At 45.0% G+C, this 19,287-nt stretch overlaps 1 protein-coding gene across 1 annotated transcript in view; it reads left to right on the top strand.

Moving 5' to 3' along the window:
* The first annotated feature begins 1,317 nt into the window (after positions 1-1,317).
* The window catches only part of LOC122942264 (ovostatin-like), a 117,297-nt gene continuing 99,327 nt past the window's right edge, over positions 1,318-19,287 (top strand). The window contains exons 1-2 of the mRNA XM_044299768.1: positions 1,318-1,379; positions 2,637-2,820. Coding sequence (XP_044155703.1) covers positions 1,318-1,379; positions 2,637-2,820 — 246 coding nt within the window. The remainder of the gene's footprint in view (positions 1,380-2,636; positions 2,821-19,287) is intronic.

Below are 19,287 nucleotides of genomic sequence, written 5' to 3'. Positions count from 1 at the left end.
GGATGATGGAAAAGTGAGGAGCTAACATATCTGTGTGGTAAACTCTGCAGAGACTAGGCTGAAAGATGTCATCATGGTGGTCTGCTTCCAATGGAGAAGATGAGAAAAGACAACATCTACATCAGAGGAGACGTCACTGGATGTAATACGTATGTAGTGCTGTATTCTCCTGTACTGTATGTATATAATATATCCTTAGCATTAGGGTTGGGGGATTATACTGTGCAGTATACTTTTTTTAGTCATGAGGCCCAAGCTTATGAAACAGCCCAGGGCTTTTAGGCCACTTAATCTGCCCCTGAGCTAGGTGCACTGGATTTTTCAAAAGTGCACAATTGCACCAGAACTGTACCAAATCTGGAAAACAAAAATGGCGTAATTTACAACAATTTGTGGATACACTGACATTAGTGAATGTTTACCCTCATTCTTCAGCTTGTAATTACTGTCTTCACTGGATAAATATGGCAGAGTATTCTACGGTCAGAGACGTCAACCATCTAGAGTCCTCTGAGAGCTTTTGCCAAGTACCTACTATCCCTGTAGATAAAGGTGGACTCATCTCCACTGGTCTTCATGAGTGCAACCTGCTCACATGTGGAATTTTCAGCTATAGCCCTGGTTGCACGGTGGGATATGAAATTCTACCATCTTGCACATCTGCGGGTCACAACACTTTGCCTGACAAACCCAGTTCTGACCAATTGAGAGCTAAAAATGTCATCTCTTGAGACAATGAGAGGCAACCAGTTTCCATAGTTGCCAACAGTTCCGACAGTGCTGAGATTGTCCCAAATTTTCAGACACAATTCCAAAAAATTAGTCTGGTCCGGGCCCAAAAATGGGTGGAGTTTACATAAACACCACACAGAAGTATGTGTTTATGAGACGGTTTGGGCGGAGTGTCTGGAGGCACGGCTTATTCACACCTTGGACATTTAACATCCACCGCTATGGGACTTCCGAAAATAGCCAAGTGGTATGGTCTCTGTTTACTTAAGGAGGCCCCTGTTCTTGAGATAGCAACGGGTCCTAGAGATGGGACCTTCGTCTATCAAACAGGCAGCATATCACCCCAAAAGAGGTAAATTATACTTTCAGCAATGCTACACTTGTAATTATTCTTCTGTTTTGAATGCCACGTTGCATGCTTATCGATAGTTTTGCTACTTCAGAACAGATTGGGTGTGCCACTCTGCAATTACAGAGTATGCCACCACCTCCAAGACGAAACAGAGCCAGGAGCAGGAGTGACCTATCCTCGGACAGCTGTATATAAACAAGAATTAATGTGTCACTCCACCAGTCGGTGCCAACATGAGAAGCCTTCTACTGAGTGTGCTCCTCCCGGTTCTCATCTCTGCTGGGACATCAGAACCGTAAGTTCTTGGGACAAGGGTCATGATCGGCAGCAATGAGACTTCTCTGCAGATATTACTGCCCTTACAGGAAAGTACAAACAGTAATGTATGTGAACCTTGTTACTACTTACCCATTGTTGTCTCAGGGGCACACTGATATTTCACCTTCTGATTTGTCACTGAAGAACCACCTGGACCAAATGCTCTTTTTGTCCTTTTTCCTCTTGTCTTTCTGTGCGGGGAGGAAAGGATTTCTTTGTTTGTTTCCCTTGCCCCCATATGAGGGATGTAGTTAGAACAATGGTAGTTACAAGGTTTCACTGGTTTGTATGATGCTGTGTGTAATACATGAGCTTCAACGCTTCAGGGATTGTTACTCCTACAGACATACAGCGAGTATAGCGTCTGTATTACTTCTTGCTCAATTCTGATGTACAGATTATTGTCTCTATATAACAGTTATTACTGTACATATGTGTACACATTATTTTGACTTTGCATGTAAACCAGCTGTGGATATAATAAACGTTTTATTGTTTAGTTAAAAATAAATGGATGGCTTATTCTTAGCTTTTTTATCTATCTATCTATCTATCTATCTATCTATCTATCTATCTATCTATGTCAGGTTTTGCTCGTTTGTCAGGTGACTGATGAGACATTTAGACAGGACAGCTATCAGAAATGAGTGTTTGGATGAATGCTCAATCCCGATAATTGTCCCAATTCTCCCTGATAATTGCCCATGTAAAATAAACTTTAGTTTGAGTATACTGTAGAGGTTGGAGCATTGATAGGATCATTAGTGGGAGTATACAGTAGGTTGGTGCATTGCTAGGAGCATAGATTGAAGTATTGGTTGGGCCATTGCTAGGATCATTGGTGGAAGCATAGGTTGGAGCATTGATAGGAGTATAGATTGGAGTATAGGTTAGAGTATTGCCAGGAGTAAAGGTTGGAGCATTGCAAGAAGTTGGAGCATTGATAGGATCATTAGTTGGAGCATATAGTAGGTTGGTGCATTGCAAGGAGCATAGATTATAGTATTAGTTGGGCCATTGCTAGAATCATTGGTGGAAGCATAGGTTGGAGCATTGATAGGAGTATAGAGTATAAGCTTGAAGTATTGCCAGGAGTATAGGTTGGAGCATTGCCAGGAGCATATGTTGGAGCATTGGTTGGACCATAGTTTGAAGTAGAGGATGGAGTAGAGGTTTAAACATGGTAGGAGCATTGGTAAAGGTATTAATACTTGTTAACCATGTGTCCCTATAGACAATATGCACTTTACATTCCTGCAAAGCTGAACAGCGGAGAGATTGAAAAAGCCTGTATGAACCTCCAAGGTTACGAGCAAACCCTACAGCTCAATGTGGTACTTCAGTACAGCGGGATTAACTTCACTATATTCTCTGAGAAGGTCTCCCCTCCTACATACTTCCAATGTAACAACTTCCAGGTAAGTGTCTTGTACCAGATTTTTGGAAAGTAGATGTTAGAACCCAACTCCAGGACTTCATTAACCAGATACTGCTTTTCTTACTTAAAGGCTTGCACCACAAAAAATATTCTTCATTTTTCAACCCAACACTTCAATCTGAATACTTTTGTAACTGTATATTATAAATTTATTTTAGCCACTGAGCAACTCAATAAAAAGTATCTGTATGACGCCACCTGTTCTATTCCTTATTTCTTGTCCCCCTCACTGAGATGGTCACACATGCTCAGTTTAAATCTTGAACTGCTCCCAGCCATATCTACTGTTGAAAGCAGCGGCAGTTACATGGAAAGAGCTGCATCAGAGAGGATACTCCCCCTTAGAATGGACACACCCCCTTAGAAAGGACACACCCCCTGAGAAAGGACACACCCCCTGAGAAAGGACAAGCCTCCTGGGCTGCCAGCCTGAATTACCGTATATACTCGAGTATAAGCCGACCTAAATATAAGCCGAGGCCCCTAATTTTACCCCCAAAAAATGGGAAAAATTATTGACTCGAGTATAAGACTAGGGTGGGAAATGCAGCAGCTACTGGTAAATTTCAAAAATAAAAATAGATACCAATAAAATTACATTATTGAGGGATTAGAAGTACTGGGTTCCATTCCTAACGGGATAAAAAAAAAGACTTTGAAAAAGAATGCCAACTATGTTTGCATAGAGCAGCCTGTGTTGGGGCTCATACTATACACGCAGTGTTACTGCATGCGCTGCGTTACGGCCGGCGTGCAGGAGAAAAGAAGAGCGGTGTAATCAACAGTCATTGGACCACCCACAGAGGCTGCAGAGGATGAGTGGGAGAGACTCCCATCAACTGGGCATTTATTTATTTATTTTAATTTCTTTTATATTTATCAGGTTGTTTATTAATTTTTTTTGTTCCCCCCCCTCCCTACTTTATACTTGGCCAGGGAGGGGGGGGCTGTCTAGGGGGAGGGGGGGATGTCCAGGGGGAGGGGGGGCTGTCCAGGGGCCAGTACTTACTGCCGGTGTGAATCTCGCGGTCTGCGTGTCTCGCGAGATTTACACTGGGAGCTTAACAGAGGTGCCGCACGGACGTGCTGGGAGCTGACCGGAGCAGCTGTAAAGGTAAGTAACAGCTTCTCCGGCCCCCAACATGTCATGGTCTGTATTATGGCAATGTAAGTTGCCATAATACAGACCTAGACTCGAGTATAAGACGAGGGGGGCTTTTTGAGCACAAAAATATGTGCCAAAAAACTCGTCCTATACTCTAGTATATACGGTAAATCTAGTACAGCAATTGAAACAATAAATGTGGAGATCTCTGGATCCATGTGAGGTATGGGGCTGGTTCCAGCTTTGTTAGAAGAGTGTCATGCACCATATGATGTCTGATTTTCATTTTTTACATCAATCATGGCACAACCCTTTAAAAAGTGCAGTATACTTAGTGTTCATATGGGGGGGGTAAAACCTGCCCAAATTAAAATGAAATTAAAAAAACAAAAATTATAATTAAAATAACCTTTTAATATTTTAATTTCACCTAGTGTCTGCAAAATGCATGCCAAAATTAAAAAGAAAATTCTATTTCTCCATTTGAATTTTCTTTTCCAGCTCCAGTGTGGGTCATAAGTGTCACAAATAAATGTAAAAATAAATAGCCTTTTTCATTTTAAATTTTCACTTTGACAATTAATTCTCCTCCTCCTGTAGTGGGTTTTTCATGTCAAAATCATAAATCAAATGAAAACACCAAGTAGAAGCTGAAAATGGTAGATTGAGATTTCAATTTCATCTCTTGCAGGCATTTTCCCTGCCAAAAGTCAAATGAAAAAGAAAGCCCATTTGAATCTTCATTTTAATGTTGTGCTAACATTCAGATTAATTTAAATGAGCAGCAGTGGGCGCGGTGCAGCATGCAAAATGCTGTTATCTAATTCCTGACTGAACAGACAGTGACTCTCTATGTCCACTAGAGGGCGCTGTGCTTCTCCACATTTCCAACAGCTAACACAGGATCAAGTTTACAATTCCAATAGATGGCGCTGTGACAGTGAAATCTTAGTATTGTGCCGAATGCATAGGATGGGATTATGAGTCTAATAGATGGCGCCCTCTTTTTGAGGAGTAATTTATACTAGGATTATGATTATATCATCAACTCTGCTGCCCTATTAACCCCCTAGATGCCGTGGTGCCTAATCACCTGCAGCATCTATGGTGTTAATCCACTCTGCCATACTTGAGTGAGGACGTGGTGGACGTTGCTCCAGAAAAGTGCCAAGAAGCTTAAAAAGTCGCAAATTATGGTACACATATGTCATGTGCCATAATCAGTGACTTTTTTACATCAGTATAGTGGCATACAACGATTAGTAAATGTCCTCCATTGTGTCTGTGTGACCAAAAATCAGGGGGCATGACTTGCAGAAACGCGGAGCATCCTTGGCATCACTGCTGATTACTGGGAGAGTTCAGACCCCCATGATCAGTATTGATGGCCTACAATAGCGCTCAGCAACCTTCGGCCAGGGGTATAGCTATAGGAGGTGCAGAGGTAGCAGTCGCTACTGGGCCCAGGAGCCTGAGGGAGTCCAAAGACCCTTGTGCCGCATAAGAAGACATTGGTATTATACAAAGTATACAGTCATGTGAAAAAATTAGGACACCCTTTGAAAGCATGTGGTTTTTTGTAACATTTTTAATAAAAGGTTATTTCATCTCCGTTTCAACAATACAGAGAGATTAAAGTAATCCAACTAAACAAAGAAAACTGAAGAAAAGTCTTTTCAAGATCTTCTGTAAATGTCATTCTACAAAAATGCCTATTCTAACTGAGGAAAAAGATAGGACACCCTCACATGTATTCGATCTTAAATTGGCTCAGATCTCACACAGGTATATCACACCAGGTGCACATAATTAGTAGATCGTTACTCTGCATGTTGAATGAGGCTTGCCCTATTTAAACCTCAGACATTTAGTTTGGTGTGCTCCTGACTGTTGAAGTGAGAGTGAGCACCATGGTGAGAGCAAAAGAGCTGTCAGAGGACTTCAGAAAAAAGATTGTAGCAGCCTATGAGTCTGGGAAGGGATTTAAAAAGATCTCAAAAGATTTTGAAATCAGCCATTCCACTGTCCGGAAGATAGTCTACAAGTGGAGGGCTTTCAAAACAACTGCCAACATGCCCAGGACTGGTCGCCCCAGCAAGTTCACCCCAAGAGCAGACCGCAAGATGCTAAAAGAGGTCTCCAAAAACCCTAAAGTGTCATCTCGAGAACTACAGCAGGCTCTGGCTACTGTTGATGTAGAAGTACATGCCTCTACAATCAGAAAGAGACTGTACAAGTTTAACTTGCATGGGAGGTGTGCAAGGAGGAAACCTTTGCTTTCCAAGAGAAACATCGAGGCCAGACTGACATTTGCCAGAGATAAAGTTGACAAAGACCAGGACTTCTGGAATAATGTTCTTTGGACAGATGAGTCCAAAATTGAATTATTTGGACACAACAGCAGAGGACATGTTTGGCGTAAACCAAACACAGCATTCCAAGAAAAGAACCTCATACCAACTGTGAAGCATGGAGGTGGAAGTGTCATGGTTTGGGGCTGCTTTGCTGCAGCAGGACCTGGTCAGCTCACCATCATAGAATCCACGATGAATTCTACTGTGTATCAGAAGGTGCTTGAAGAACATGTGAGACCATCAGTTAGAAAATTAAAGCTGAAGCGGAACTGGACCATGCAACATGACAATGACCCAAAACATACTAGTAAATCAACCAAAGATTGGCTGAAAAAGAAGAAATGGAGAGTCCTGGAATGGCCAAGTCAAAGTCCAGATTTGAATCCCATTGAGATGCTGTGGGGTGACTTGAAAAGGGCTGTACGTGCAAGAAACCCCTCAAACATCTCACAGCTGAAAAAGTTCTGCATTGAGGAGTGGGGTAAAATTTCCTCAGACCGATGTCGAAGACTGGTAGATGGCTACAAGAACCGTCTCACTGCAGTTATTTCAGCCAAAGGAGGTAACACTCGCTATTAGGGGCAAGGGTGTCCTATCTTTTTCCTCAGTTAGAATAGGCATTTTTGTAGAATGACATTTACAGAAGATCTTGAAAAGACTTTTCTTCAGTTTTCTTTGTTTAGTCGGATTACTTTAATCTCTCTGTATTGTTGAAACGGAGATGAAATAACCTTTTATTAAAAATGTTACAAAAAACCACATGCTTTCAAAGGGTGTCCTAATTTTTTCACATGACTGTATGCTGGTCAAGTTACTCTTTTGGCTGAAGAGAAGGGGTTAGGTCAAAAATTTGGCATGGGGGGGGGTAGGTGTTGCCGTTGAAATTTTTGCTTCAGGCGCCGCAAAGGCTATGTGCTTCCCTGGCCACAAAGCACTGAGGCAAGGGGGCTGAGGATGAACTCTTGCACCGAGGCCTATGATTTAGCTATGAAGCTGCCTTCGGCACTCCAGCTGCTGTGAAACTAAAACTCCCAGCATGCACATTTACTCAGCTGTTCTTGTAACTCCCATAGATGTAAAAGCAGGATTCTGGGAGTTGTAGTTTCAGAACAGTTGGAGCTCCGGAGGTTGCGGACCCCCAGCCTACGATATGGATATATGGCGGAGCACAATACAGTTCTGTGCGGAGCCGTCTTCATGTGTGTGACGTCCTGACAAAAGAACATGTGGGGGTCCGTCATCTTGTAAATCTGCAGCAGTAATATCCACAGCAATCATGCCACTGAATTAAAATCCGCACCGCAGTCCAATCTGTGCGGTGAATTTTGTTCATAACATGTGGCTGAGACCCCTTAAAATCATATCCACTTTGCCGGCACGTAAACGCCGTGGACCGGCCACCATATCCTCGTGTGCAGCAAATCTACAGTGTTTATGTCCAGTGTGACATGATGTACTGTAATATTTCCATGTAACTATAGGGTGGGCCCCAGAATCAGTTCTTCTGGTGGGCCCTAGGCACCCCAGTCCAACAATGACCCGGGCACCAGGTGGAGCTCCTGCACCGGACACAAATACAATTGAGCGTCTGGCAGCTCCAGCGGAAGAATGGAACGATTGGTATATATGCAGTGTGTACAGGTATATAGTATATACGGTAGTGTAATATGTGAGGTACGAGGTATGATAGATGCAGTGTGTACAGGTATGGAGTAAATACAGTAATGTATTGACGTGAGGTATGAGGTATAAATTACAGGTTGTACCTCATATATCAGTCCACTGCTGTATATACTATATATACTATACACTCACCTAAAGAATTATTAGGAACACCTGTTCTATTTCTCATTAATGCGATTATCTAGTCAACCAATCACATGGCAGCTGCTTCAATGCATGTAGGGTTGTGGTCCTGGTCAAGACAATCTCCTGAACTCCAAACTGAATGTCAGAATGGGAAAGAAAGGTGTTTTATGCAATTTTGAGCGTGGCATGGTTGTTGGTGCCAGACGGGCCGGTCTGAGTATTTCACAATCTGCTCAGTTACTGGGATTTTCACGCACAACCATTTCCAGGGTTTACAAAGAATGGTGTGAAAAGGGAAAAGCATCCAGTATGCGGCAGTCCTGTGGGCGAAAATGCCTTGTTGATGCTAGAGGTCAGAGGAGAATGGGCCGACTGATTCAAGCTGATAGAAGAGCAACGTTGACTGAAATAACCACTCGTTACAACCGAGGTATGCAGCAAAGCATTTGTGAAGCCACAACACACACAACCTTGAGGCGGATGGGCTACAACAGCAGAAGACCCCACCGGGTACCACTCATCTCCACTACAAACAGGAAAAAGAGGCTACAATTTGCACGAGCTCACCAAAATTGGACCTTTGAAGACTGGAAAAATGTTGCCTGGTCTGATGAGTCTCGATTTCTGTTGAGACATTCAAATGGTAGAGTCCGAATTTGGCGTAAACAGAATGAGAACATGTATCCATCATGCCTTGTTACCACTGTGCAGGCTGGTGGTGGTGATGTAATTGTGTGGGGGATGTTTTCTGGGCGCACTTTAGGCCCCTTAGTGCCAATTGGCCATCGTTTAAATGCCACGGGCTACCTGAGCATTGTTTCTGACCATGTCCATCCTTTCATGACCACCATGTACCCATCCTCTGATGGCTACTTCCAGCAGGATAATGCACCATGTCACAAAGCTTGAATCATTTCAAATTGGTTTCTTGAACATGACAATGAGTTCACTGTACTAAAATGGCCCCACAGTCACCAGATCTCAACCCAATAGAGCATCTTTGGGATGTGGTGGAACGGGAGCTTCATGCTCTGGATGTGCATCCCTCAAATCTCCATCAACTGCAAGATGCTATCCTATCAATATGGGCCAACATTTCTAAAGAATGCTATCAGCACCTTGTTGAATCAATGCCACGTAGAATTAAGGCCGTTCTGAAGGCAAAAGGGGGTCCAACACCGTATTAGTATGGTGTTCCTAATAATTCTTTAGGTGAGTGTATATCTGTACACACTGCATCTATTATACCTATATTGTGTGCCAGGGCTGTTTTGTAATCCCAATCCGGCCCTGAAGGCATAAATTATAAAGCGCAGCAGCAAGAATAGTTCATGGAACAAAGAGAGAGGCCTGGAATGGGTAGTGGGAGGGGCTATAAACGGGGAATGGGGGCCCAATTTCGATTCTTGCTATGGGGCCCAGTGATTTCTATGTATGCCCCTGCTGGAGGGGTTAAAAAAAATAATAATAATTTAACTCATTTTAATCCACTTGTTCGCGCAGCCCGTCTTCTCTTCTGTCTTCTTTATTTAGGACCTGGGTAGAGGACCTGTGGTGACGTCACTGCGCTCATCACATGATCCATCACATGATCCATCGCCATGGTGATGGATCATGTGACAGACCATGTGACGAGCGCAGTGATGTCACTACAGGTCATTTTCCTCCTGCACAGCAAAGAAGTAGAAAGAAGAGAAGCCGGGCTGCGTGAACAAGTAGATGAGGTGAGTTAAAATATTTTTTTTTAACCCCTCCAGCACTAATTGACTAAGGATTCTGTATTAAGAATGCTATTATTTTCCCTTATAACCATGTTATAAGGGAAAATAATATAATGATCGTGTCTCCATCCCGATCGTCTCCTAGCAACCATGTGTGAAAATCGCACTGCATCCGCACTTGCTTGCAGATGCTTGCGATTTTCACGCAGCCCCATTCATTTCTATGGGGCCTGCGTTGCTTGAAAATCGCAGCATGCTCTACTTTGTGCGGTTTTCGCGCAACGCAGGCCCCATAGAAATGAATGGGGCTGCGTGAAAATCGCAAGCAACGCACAAGGGATGCCTGAAAATCACCGCTCATGTGCACAGCCCCATAGAAATGAATGGGTCCGGATTCAGTACAGGTGCAATGCGTTCACCTCACGCATTGCACCTGCTCGGAAATCTCTTCCCGCCCGTGTGAAAGAGGCCTAACTGTAATAATAACTCTAATCCTAAAACAGAGCCTAACCTTATTACTAATCCTAATACGTAGTCCTAAATGTAATACCAACCCTAACAATAACAGTAACCGTAATACTGACCCTATTATTAATCGTAACCCTAAGGGCTTGTTCACACGAGCGTATGTATTTTGTGGTCCGCAAAAAACGGATCCGCAAAAAATACGGATGACGTCCGTGTGCATTCCGTATTTTGTGGAACGGAACAGCTGGCCCCTAATAGAAAAGTCCTATCCTTGTCGGTAATGCGGACAATAATAGGACATGTTCTATTCTTTTGCTGAACGGAAATACGGATATACGGAAACAGAATGCACACGGAGTAACTTTCATTTTTTTGTGGACCCATTGAAATGAATGGTTCCACATGCGGTCCACAAAAAACCAGAACAGATACGGAAAGAAAATTTGTTTGTGTGCATGAGCCCTAAAATTGACCCGAACCTTAATACCGACCAAACCCTGACATTTAGCGGTCATGCACATGAACATATTTTCTTTCTGTGTTCATTCCTTTTTTTTTTTCTTGCGGAACCATTCATTTTAATGGGTCCGCAAAAAAAATTAAGTTACTCCATGTGCATTCCGTTTCCGTATGTCTGTTCTGCAAAAAAATAGAACATGTCCTGTTATTGTCTGTATTACGGACAAGGATAGTACTATTCTATTAGAGGCCAGCTGTTCCATTCCGCAAAATACAGAATGCACACGGACATCATCCAAATTTTTTGCAGATCCGGTTTTTGAGGACCGCCAATACATACAGTCATGTGCATGAGCCCTTACCCTTAAGGCTCATGCACGCAAATGTATGTATTTTATGGTCCGCAAAACACGGATCCACAAAAAATACGGATGACGTCATACTACTTGCCACAAGAGGCCGTCACAGCCATGCCTACTATTGGCATGGCTGTGATTGGCCAGAGCACCATGTGACCCAGCCTCTATTTAAGCTGGAGTCACTTAGCGCCGCACGTCACTCTGCTCTGATCAGCATAGGGAGAGGTTGCAGCCGCGACGTTAGGGCGAGATTAGGCAGTGATTAACTCCTCCAAAAGACTTCATTCAGAGATCGATCTGCAGCTGTGGATGATTGAACTGCTGCTATTGAATTGCTCACTGTTTTTAGGCTGCCCAGAGCGTTTTTCAGTCAATTTTTTCTGGGGTGATCGGCGGCCATTTTGTGTCTTGTGGTGCGCCAGCACAAGCTGCCAACAAGTGCATTTAACCCTCAATGGTGTGGTTGTTTTTTGGCTAAAGCCTACATCAGGGTCAAGCTGTCACACCAAGTGCATTTAACCATCAATAGTCTGGTTATTTTTTGGCCATATACTACATCAGGGGCAAGCTGAGCCTGTCACCAAGTGCATTTAACCCTCAATAGTGTGGTTGGTCAAGCTGTCACACTAAGTGCATTTAACCATCAATAGTGTGGTTATTTTTTGGCCATATCCCAGTCTAATTCTGTCAGTAAACGTATACCTGTCACCCAGCGCCTAAATACTAGGCCTCAAATTTATATCCAGCTAAATCTGTCGTTACTGGTGTGGCTGGTCAAGTTATTTAGTGTCCGTCAAAGCACAGTTTTTGTTCTGGGTTGAAATACAATTCCCAATTTAGCAATTTCCTAATTTAGTGGTTTCTGCTGTATCAGGCCTACTTTAAATTTATCCCTAAAATGGTATATCAGATTCAAGGTGCACATAGGGTCATTCTGAATAACTTCACACACACGCTACTGTGCATTTCCAAGTCTAATTCTGTCAGTAAACCTATACCTGTCACCCAGCGCCTAAATACTAGGCCTCAAATTTATATCCAGCTAAATCTGTCGTTACTGGTGTGGCTGGTCAAGTTATTTAGTGTCCGTCAAAGCACAGTTTTTGTTCTGGGTTGAAATACAATTCCCAATTTAGCAATTTCCTAATTTAGTGGTTTCTGCTGTATCAGGCCTACTTTAAATTTATCCCTAAAAGGGTATATCAGATTGAAGGTGCACATAGGGTCATTCTGAATAACTTCACACACACGCTACTGTGCATTTCCAAGTCTAATTCTGTCAGTAAACCTATACCTGTCACCCAGCGCCTAAATACTAGGCCTCAAATTTATATCCAGCTAAATCTGTCGTTACTGGTGTGGCTGGTCAAGTTATTTAGTGTCCGTCAAAGCACAGTTTTTGTTCTGGGTTTACATACAATTCCCAATTTAGCAATTTCCTAATTTAGTGGTTTCTGCTGTATCAGGCCTACTTTAAATTTATCCCTAAAAGGGTATATCAGATTCAAGGTGCACATAGGGTCATTCTGAATAACTTCACACACACGCTACTGTGCATTTCCAAGTCTAATTCTGTCAGTAAACGTATACCTGTCACCCAGCGCCTAAATACTAGGCCTCAAATTTATATCCAGCTAAATCTGTCGTTACTGCTGTGGCTGGTCAAGTTATTTAGTGTCCGTCAAAGCACAGTTTTTGTTCTGGGTTGAAATACAATTCCCAATTTAGCAATTTCCTAATTTAGTGGTTTCTGCTGTATCAGGCCTACTTTAAATTTATCCCTAAAAGGGTATATCAGATTCAAGGTGCACATAGGGTCATTCTGAATAACTTCACACACACGCTACTGTGCATTTCCAAGTCTAATTCTGTCAGTAAACCTATACCTGTCACCCAGCGCCTAAATACTAGGCCTCAAATTTATATCCAGCTAAATCTGTCGTTACTGGTGTGGCTGGTCAAGTTATTTAGTGTCCGTCAAAGCACAGTTTTTGTTCTGGGTTGAAATACAATTCCCAATTTAGCAATTTCCTAATTTAGTGGTTTCTGCTGTATCAGGCCTACTTTAAATTTATCCCTAAAAGGGTATATCAGATTCAAGGTGCACATAGGGTCATTCTGAATAACTTCACACACACGCTACTGTGCATTTCCAAGTCTAATTCTGTCCGTAAACCTAAACCTGTCACCCAGCGCCTAAATACTAGGCCTCAAATTTATATCCAGCTAAATCTGTCGTTACTGGTGTGGCTGGTCAAGTTATTTAGTGTCCGTCAAAGCACAGTTTTTGTTCTGGGTTGAAATACAATTCCCAATTTAGCAATTTCCTAATTTAGTGGTTTCTGCTGTATCAGGCCTACTTTAAATGTATCCCTAAAAGGGTATATCAGATTCAAGGTGCACATAGGGTCATTCTGAATAACTTCACACACACGCTACTGTGCATTTCCAAGTCTAATTCTGTCAGTAAACCTAAACCTGTCACCCAGCGCCTAAATACTAGGCCTCAAATTTATATCAAGCTAAATCTGTCGTTACTGGTGTGGCTGGTCAAGTTATTTAGTGTCCGTCAAAGCACAGTTTTTGTTCTGGGTTGAAATACAATTCCCAATTTAGCAATTTCTTAATTTAGTGGTTTCTGCTGTATCAGGCCTACTTTAAATTTATCCCTAAAAGGGTATATCAGATTCAAGGTGCACATAGGGTTATTCTGAATAACCTCACACACACGCTACTGTGCATTTCCAAGTCTAATTCTGTCTGTAAACGTATACCTGTCACCCAGCGCCTAAATACTAGGCCTCAAATTTATAGTCAGCTAAATCTGTGGTTACTGCTGTGCCTGTATTAGTGTAATACGGTACCTAAATAGATAGCCAGATAGTGTTAGTTGTCTTTAAAAAAAGGCCTGAATTTGAATTCAATACATTGGGTCAAATAATATTTTTGTTGTTGTGGTGAACGATAACAATGAGGAAAACGTCAAGTAAAGGACGCGGACATGGTCGTGGTGGTGTTAGTGGACCCTCTGGTGCTGGGAGAGGACGTGGCCGTTCTGCCACAGCCACACGTCCTAGTGTACCAACTACCTCAGGTCCCAGTAGCCGCAATAATTTACAGCGATATTTGGTGGGGCCCAATGCCGTTCTAAGGATGGTAAGGCCTGAGCAGGTACAGGCATTAGTCAATTGGGTGGCCGACAGTGGATCCAGCACGTTCACATTATCTCCCACCCAGTCTTCTGCAGAAAGCGCACAGATGGCGCCTGAAAACCAAGCCCATCAGTCTGTCACATCACCCCCATGCATACCAGGGAAACTGTCTGAGCCTCAAGTTATGCAGCAGTCTCTTATGCTGTTTGAAGACTCCGCTGGCAGGGTTTCCCAAGGGCATCCACCCAGCCCTTCCCCAGCGGTGGAAGACATAGAATGCACTGACGCACAACCACTTATGTTTCCTGATGATGAGGACATGGGAATACCACCTCAGCATGACTCTTATGATGACGAAACACAGGTGCCAACTGCTGCGTCTTTCTGCAGTGTGCAGACTGAACAGGAGGTCAGGGATCAAGACTGGGTGGAAGACGATGCAGGGGACGATGAGGTCCTAGACCCCACATGGAATGAAGGTCGTTCCACTGACTTTCACAGTTCGGAGGAAGAGGCAGTGGTGAGACCGAGCCAACAGCGTAGCAAAAGAGGGAGCAGTGGGCAAAAGCAGAACACCCGCCGCCAAGAGACTCCGCCTGCTACTGACCGCCGCCATCTGGGACCGAGCACCCCAAAGGCAGCTTCAAGGAGTTCCCTGGCATGGCACTTCTTCAAACAATGTGCTGACGACAAGACCCGAGTGGTTTGCACGCTGTGCCATCAGAGCCTGAAGCGAGGCATTAACGTTCTGAACCTTAGCACAACCTGCATGACCAGGCACCTGCATGCAAAGCATGAACTGCAGTGGAGTAAACACCCTAAAACCAAGGAAGTCACTCAGGCTCCCCCTGCTACCTCTTCTGCTGCTGCTGCCGCCTCGGCCTCTTCTGCTGCTGCCGCCTCGGCCTCTTCCTCCGCCTCTGGAGGAACGTTGGCACCTGCCACCCAGCAAACAGGGGATGTACCACCAACACCACCACCTCCGTCACCAAGCATCTCAACCATGTCACACGGCAGCGTTCAGCTCTCCATCTCACAAACATTTGAGAGAAAGTGTAAATTCCCACCTAGCCACCCTCGATCTCTGGCCCTGAATGCCAGCATTTCTAAACTACTGGCCTATGAAATGCTGTCTGTTACGGTTACTCCCAGGCTAGCTGGAAGCTGGACCGCTTGGATAGTCTGGATCTCTGTTTAGGGGGAGAGAGAGGAGCCGCTTCGTCTCGATATCCAGAAGGATCCTGTAAATGTAGTACAATCCCACTAGCTATCTTACAGCTAGGATAATCTTTCCCCCACAAAACGAGGCGAGGCTGCAATTTAAAGGTCAAACTAGGTCTAACTGCCCTGGGGCATACAGGCTCTTTTATTTACAATCCACCAACATAGCACTGCCCACAGGGGTTTGAAATACAACCAATCAATCCGTACAATAAACACAGACACTCCCACGCAAAATCCTCCTCTCTGTCTGTGATAAGATTACTGAATACAATGGCGAATATAATTATCACAGGCAGAGAAATACAGTTTTATAAAACATATCACAGGAACCCCAAAACATGCAATAACCCCATAACAAGTATATCCTCAGAACCGGGGGATCTGGGTGAACCACATATCCGAAATTCACCCAGATCCGTTCAGTAGTCTGGAAGATACAGTTTTATGCCAGTTACACCGAAAGTATACAAGTTATACAGAAAATAGTTACTAATAAACGTGTCCCTTGTTTGGTAGTTTCAAACTACTGAATGATGTCTCTGGGCACCAAATACCGGCGAGATGGCACCGTGTAGAAAAGTCCAAACAGTGTCTGTGAGTTAAAATGGCCGCCATCCATTGTTCTCACCATGTGCTTCATCCATTCAGACTAACAGGGTGAATAACAGTTTTGTAACAGTGCTCCCTTTTTGTGGAACACTCTGGCAGACACTGTCTGACCCCTTTTCGGGGCAGACTAAGGCTGTCCAGACCGCTGGTTATGCTGGGCTGAGGTCTGTTTGTCTGGACAACCCGTCGGCGTTGCCATTCTGTTTCCCAGGTCTGTAGGTAATGGTGAAGTTGAAGGGTTGTAACGATAAACTCCAACGTAAAAGTCTGCCGTTATCCCCAGAGACCCGGTTTAGCCACACCAACGGGTTATGGTCTGTAACCAGAGTGAATTCTTGTCCATACAAATAGGGAGTCAATTTCTTTAGTGCCCACACCAAAGCCAAACACTCTTTTTCTACCGCTGCATAGCTGACTTCGCGTGGCAGGAGCTTACGGCTGATGTAGACAACTGGGTGCTCCCCTCCGTCTTCGCCTACTTGGCTGAGGACAGCTCCCAGCCCGAACATGGAAGCGTCTGTATGGACGATAAAACGCTTGTTAAGGGCTGGGGCCAGCCAAGACAGGAGCGTTAACAAGAGCATTTTTGAGAGCTTGGAAAGACGTTTCACAGTGGGGAGACCACAGGACCTGTCGAGGTAAGTTTTTCTTGGTCAGGTCAGTCAGGGGTTTGGCAAGTGTGCTGTAGTCTGGTACAAACCGTCTGTAGTACCCTGCTGTGCCCAGGAATGCTAGGACCTGAGTCTTAGTGGTGGGGGTGGGCCAATTGGCGACAGCTTCTATCTTGGCCGGTTCTGGTCGCTGTTTCCCACACCCCACCCGGTGACCCAGGTACTGTACCTCGGCCATCCCAAAGTGGCATTTTTCTGGCTTCAGAGTCAGGCCAGCAGCCCGGATCTGATCCAGAACCATTCCTATGTGAGCTAAGTGGTCCTCCCAGGACTCACTGTGGATCGCTATGTCGTCCAGGTATGCGCAAGCAAAACTCTGGAAGCCATCCAGGAGCCTATCGACCAAGCGCTGGAATGTAGCTGGGGCATTCTTCATCCCAAACGGCATTACCTTAAAATGATATAAGCCGAACGGGGTGACGAATGCCGACTTGGGGACAGCCTCCTGGGCCAGGGGGATCTGCCAGTAACCCTTGCAGAGGTCAATGGTGGTCAGATAATTTCCCCTGGCTATACGATCGAGTAGCTCGTCTACCCTGGGCATAGGGTAAGCGTCCGTCACTGTCTTTTCATTGAGCCTCCGATAGTCTACGCAAAACCGGGTTGTACCATCTTTCTTGGGCACCAGGACCACTGGGGAAGCCCAGGGACTATCGGAGGGCTCAATTACCCTGAGTTGGAGCATCTCATCGATCTCCTTCTTCATCCCTGTCCTAACTGCCTCGGGGATTCGGTAAGGAGCCTGGCGTAAAGGAGCTTGTCCCGGGGTATCTACCTGGTGGGTGGTTAAGGTAGTGTACCCTGGCTTCTGGGAGAAGGTGGGGCTTTTGGACTGCAGGAGTTGATTAAGCTGCTCCCTTTCAGTGGGGCTAAGTCGGTCCCCTATCTTGACCTGAGCTACTATATCTGCGTGGGGACTCTTTTCTAACAGATCTGGAATGGGTAGACTGTCGGGGTCTTCCTGAGGGGGACAGCATACGGCCGTCACGTTCTCCGGCCGCTCAAGATATTCCTTGAGCATGTTCACATGGAATGTCTTTCTAAGATTGCTGTCATGGCAGCTAGCTATTACGTAAGTGGTGTCTCCCCTTTTCTCCACTATCTGGTAGGGGCCCTGCCAGGACGCCTGCAATTTGTCTGTCTTAACTGGCTTAAGCACTAACACCTTTTGCCCTATGGTAAAGATTCTCTTTCGGGCCCCCCGATCGTACCATACCTTCTGTCTTCTCTGGGCCGATTGGAGGTTAGCCTGCACTGATTTGGCTAATTGCTCCATTCGGTCCCTGAGTTCCAGCACGTACGGCACAATGGGGACACCGTCAGTCTCCATCTCTCCCTCCCAGTGCTCCCGAATCAGGTTTAGGGGTCCCCGTACCTTTCTTCCGTAGAGCAACTCGAAGGGAGAGAACCTGGTCGTTTCCTGGGGCACCTCCCGATAAGCAAATAGGAGGTGCGGCAGAAAACGCTCCCAGTCTCGGTATTCCTGAGTAAACGTCTTGAGCATTTGTTTGAGGGTCCCATTGAACCTCTCACAAAGTCCGTTCGTCTGGGGGTGGTATGGAGAGCTCAGGAGGGACTTAATTTTGCAAACCTGCCAGAGTTGCTGAGTCAATTCGGCAGTAAATTGGGTGCCTCGGTCGGACAGGATTTCTTTCGGAAATCCTACCCGGGAGAACACCTGCACCAGCGCATTCGCTACCGTATCCGCTTGGATGTTGGATAGGGCGACAGCTTCAGGGTACCTGGTAGCGTAGTCCACTACGGTAAGAATGTAGCGCTTACCGGAGGGACTAGGGGTAGCCAGCGGTCCCACTAGGTCAATAGCAACCCTGCTGAAGGGTTCCTCCACAATGGGCATATTTACTAGATGAGCTTTAGGGTGATCGCCTCTCCTCCCTACTCGTTGACACACATCGCAGGTATTACAATAAGTCCTAACATCAGCGTGTACCCCTGGCCAAAAGAACGTGTGAGTAATGCGGTGTAGTGTGCGGGTTACAGCTAGGTGGCCTGCCAAGGGAATGTCGTGTCCTATCTTGAGTATTTCTCGACGGTATTTGTGGGGCACTACCAGCTGTCGCCTATGCTGCCCCCTTTTCTCCGTCAAGCGATATAGCTTTCCCTTTTCCCATAAAAAGGTTTCGTTATCTGACCCGCTCCCTCCGGTCTCTGCTCGTTCCCGGTACTTTTGTAATGTCGGGTCAGTCTTAGACTCTGTTTCGAAAGCATCTGGGGTGTCCCAGGGTATGGGACCTAACGGGTCAGTCAAGGTCGGGGTAGGTCTTACCTGTGTCTCCCGCACTGGTGAGAGTTCTCGCTCCGTTCGGGCTTGGGCTCGGGTAGTCACTGGGTTCGCCTCGTTGTTGTATACTGGAGCATAGGCAGAAGTCATGGGGCCCAAATCGTTGCCCAGTAGTACTTTGGCAGGTAAATTATCCATTATGCCCACGTTCACGACCCCCTTTCCCGCTCCCCAATCAAGATGTACTTTAGCGGTCGGAATTTTGTACACATCC

Source organism: Bufo gargarizans, chromosome 6 (genome assembly GCF_014858855.1).
Source record: "Bufo gargarizans isolate SCDJY-AF-19 chromosome 6, ASM1485885v1, whole genome shotgun sequence".
NCBI classification, from domain to species: domain Eukaryota; kingdom Metazoa; phylum Chordata; class Amphibia; order Anura; family Bufonidae; genus Bufo; species Bufo gargarizans.
The sequence above is the reverse complement of the archived record's forward strand: the minus strand, read 5'-3'. Positions and strand labels throughout refer to the sequence as shown.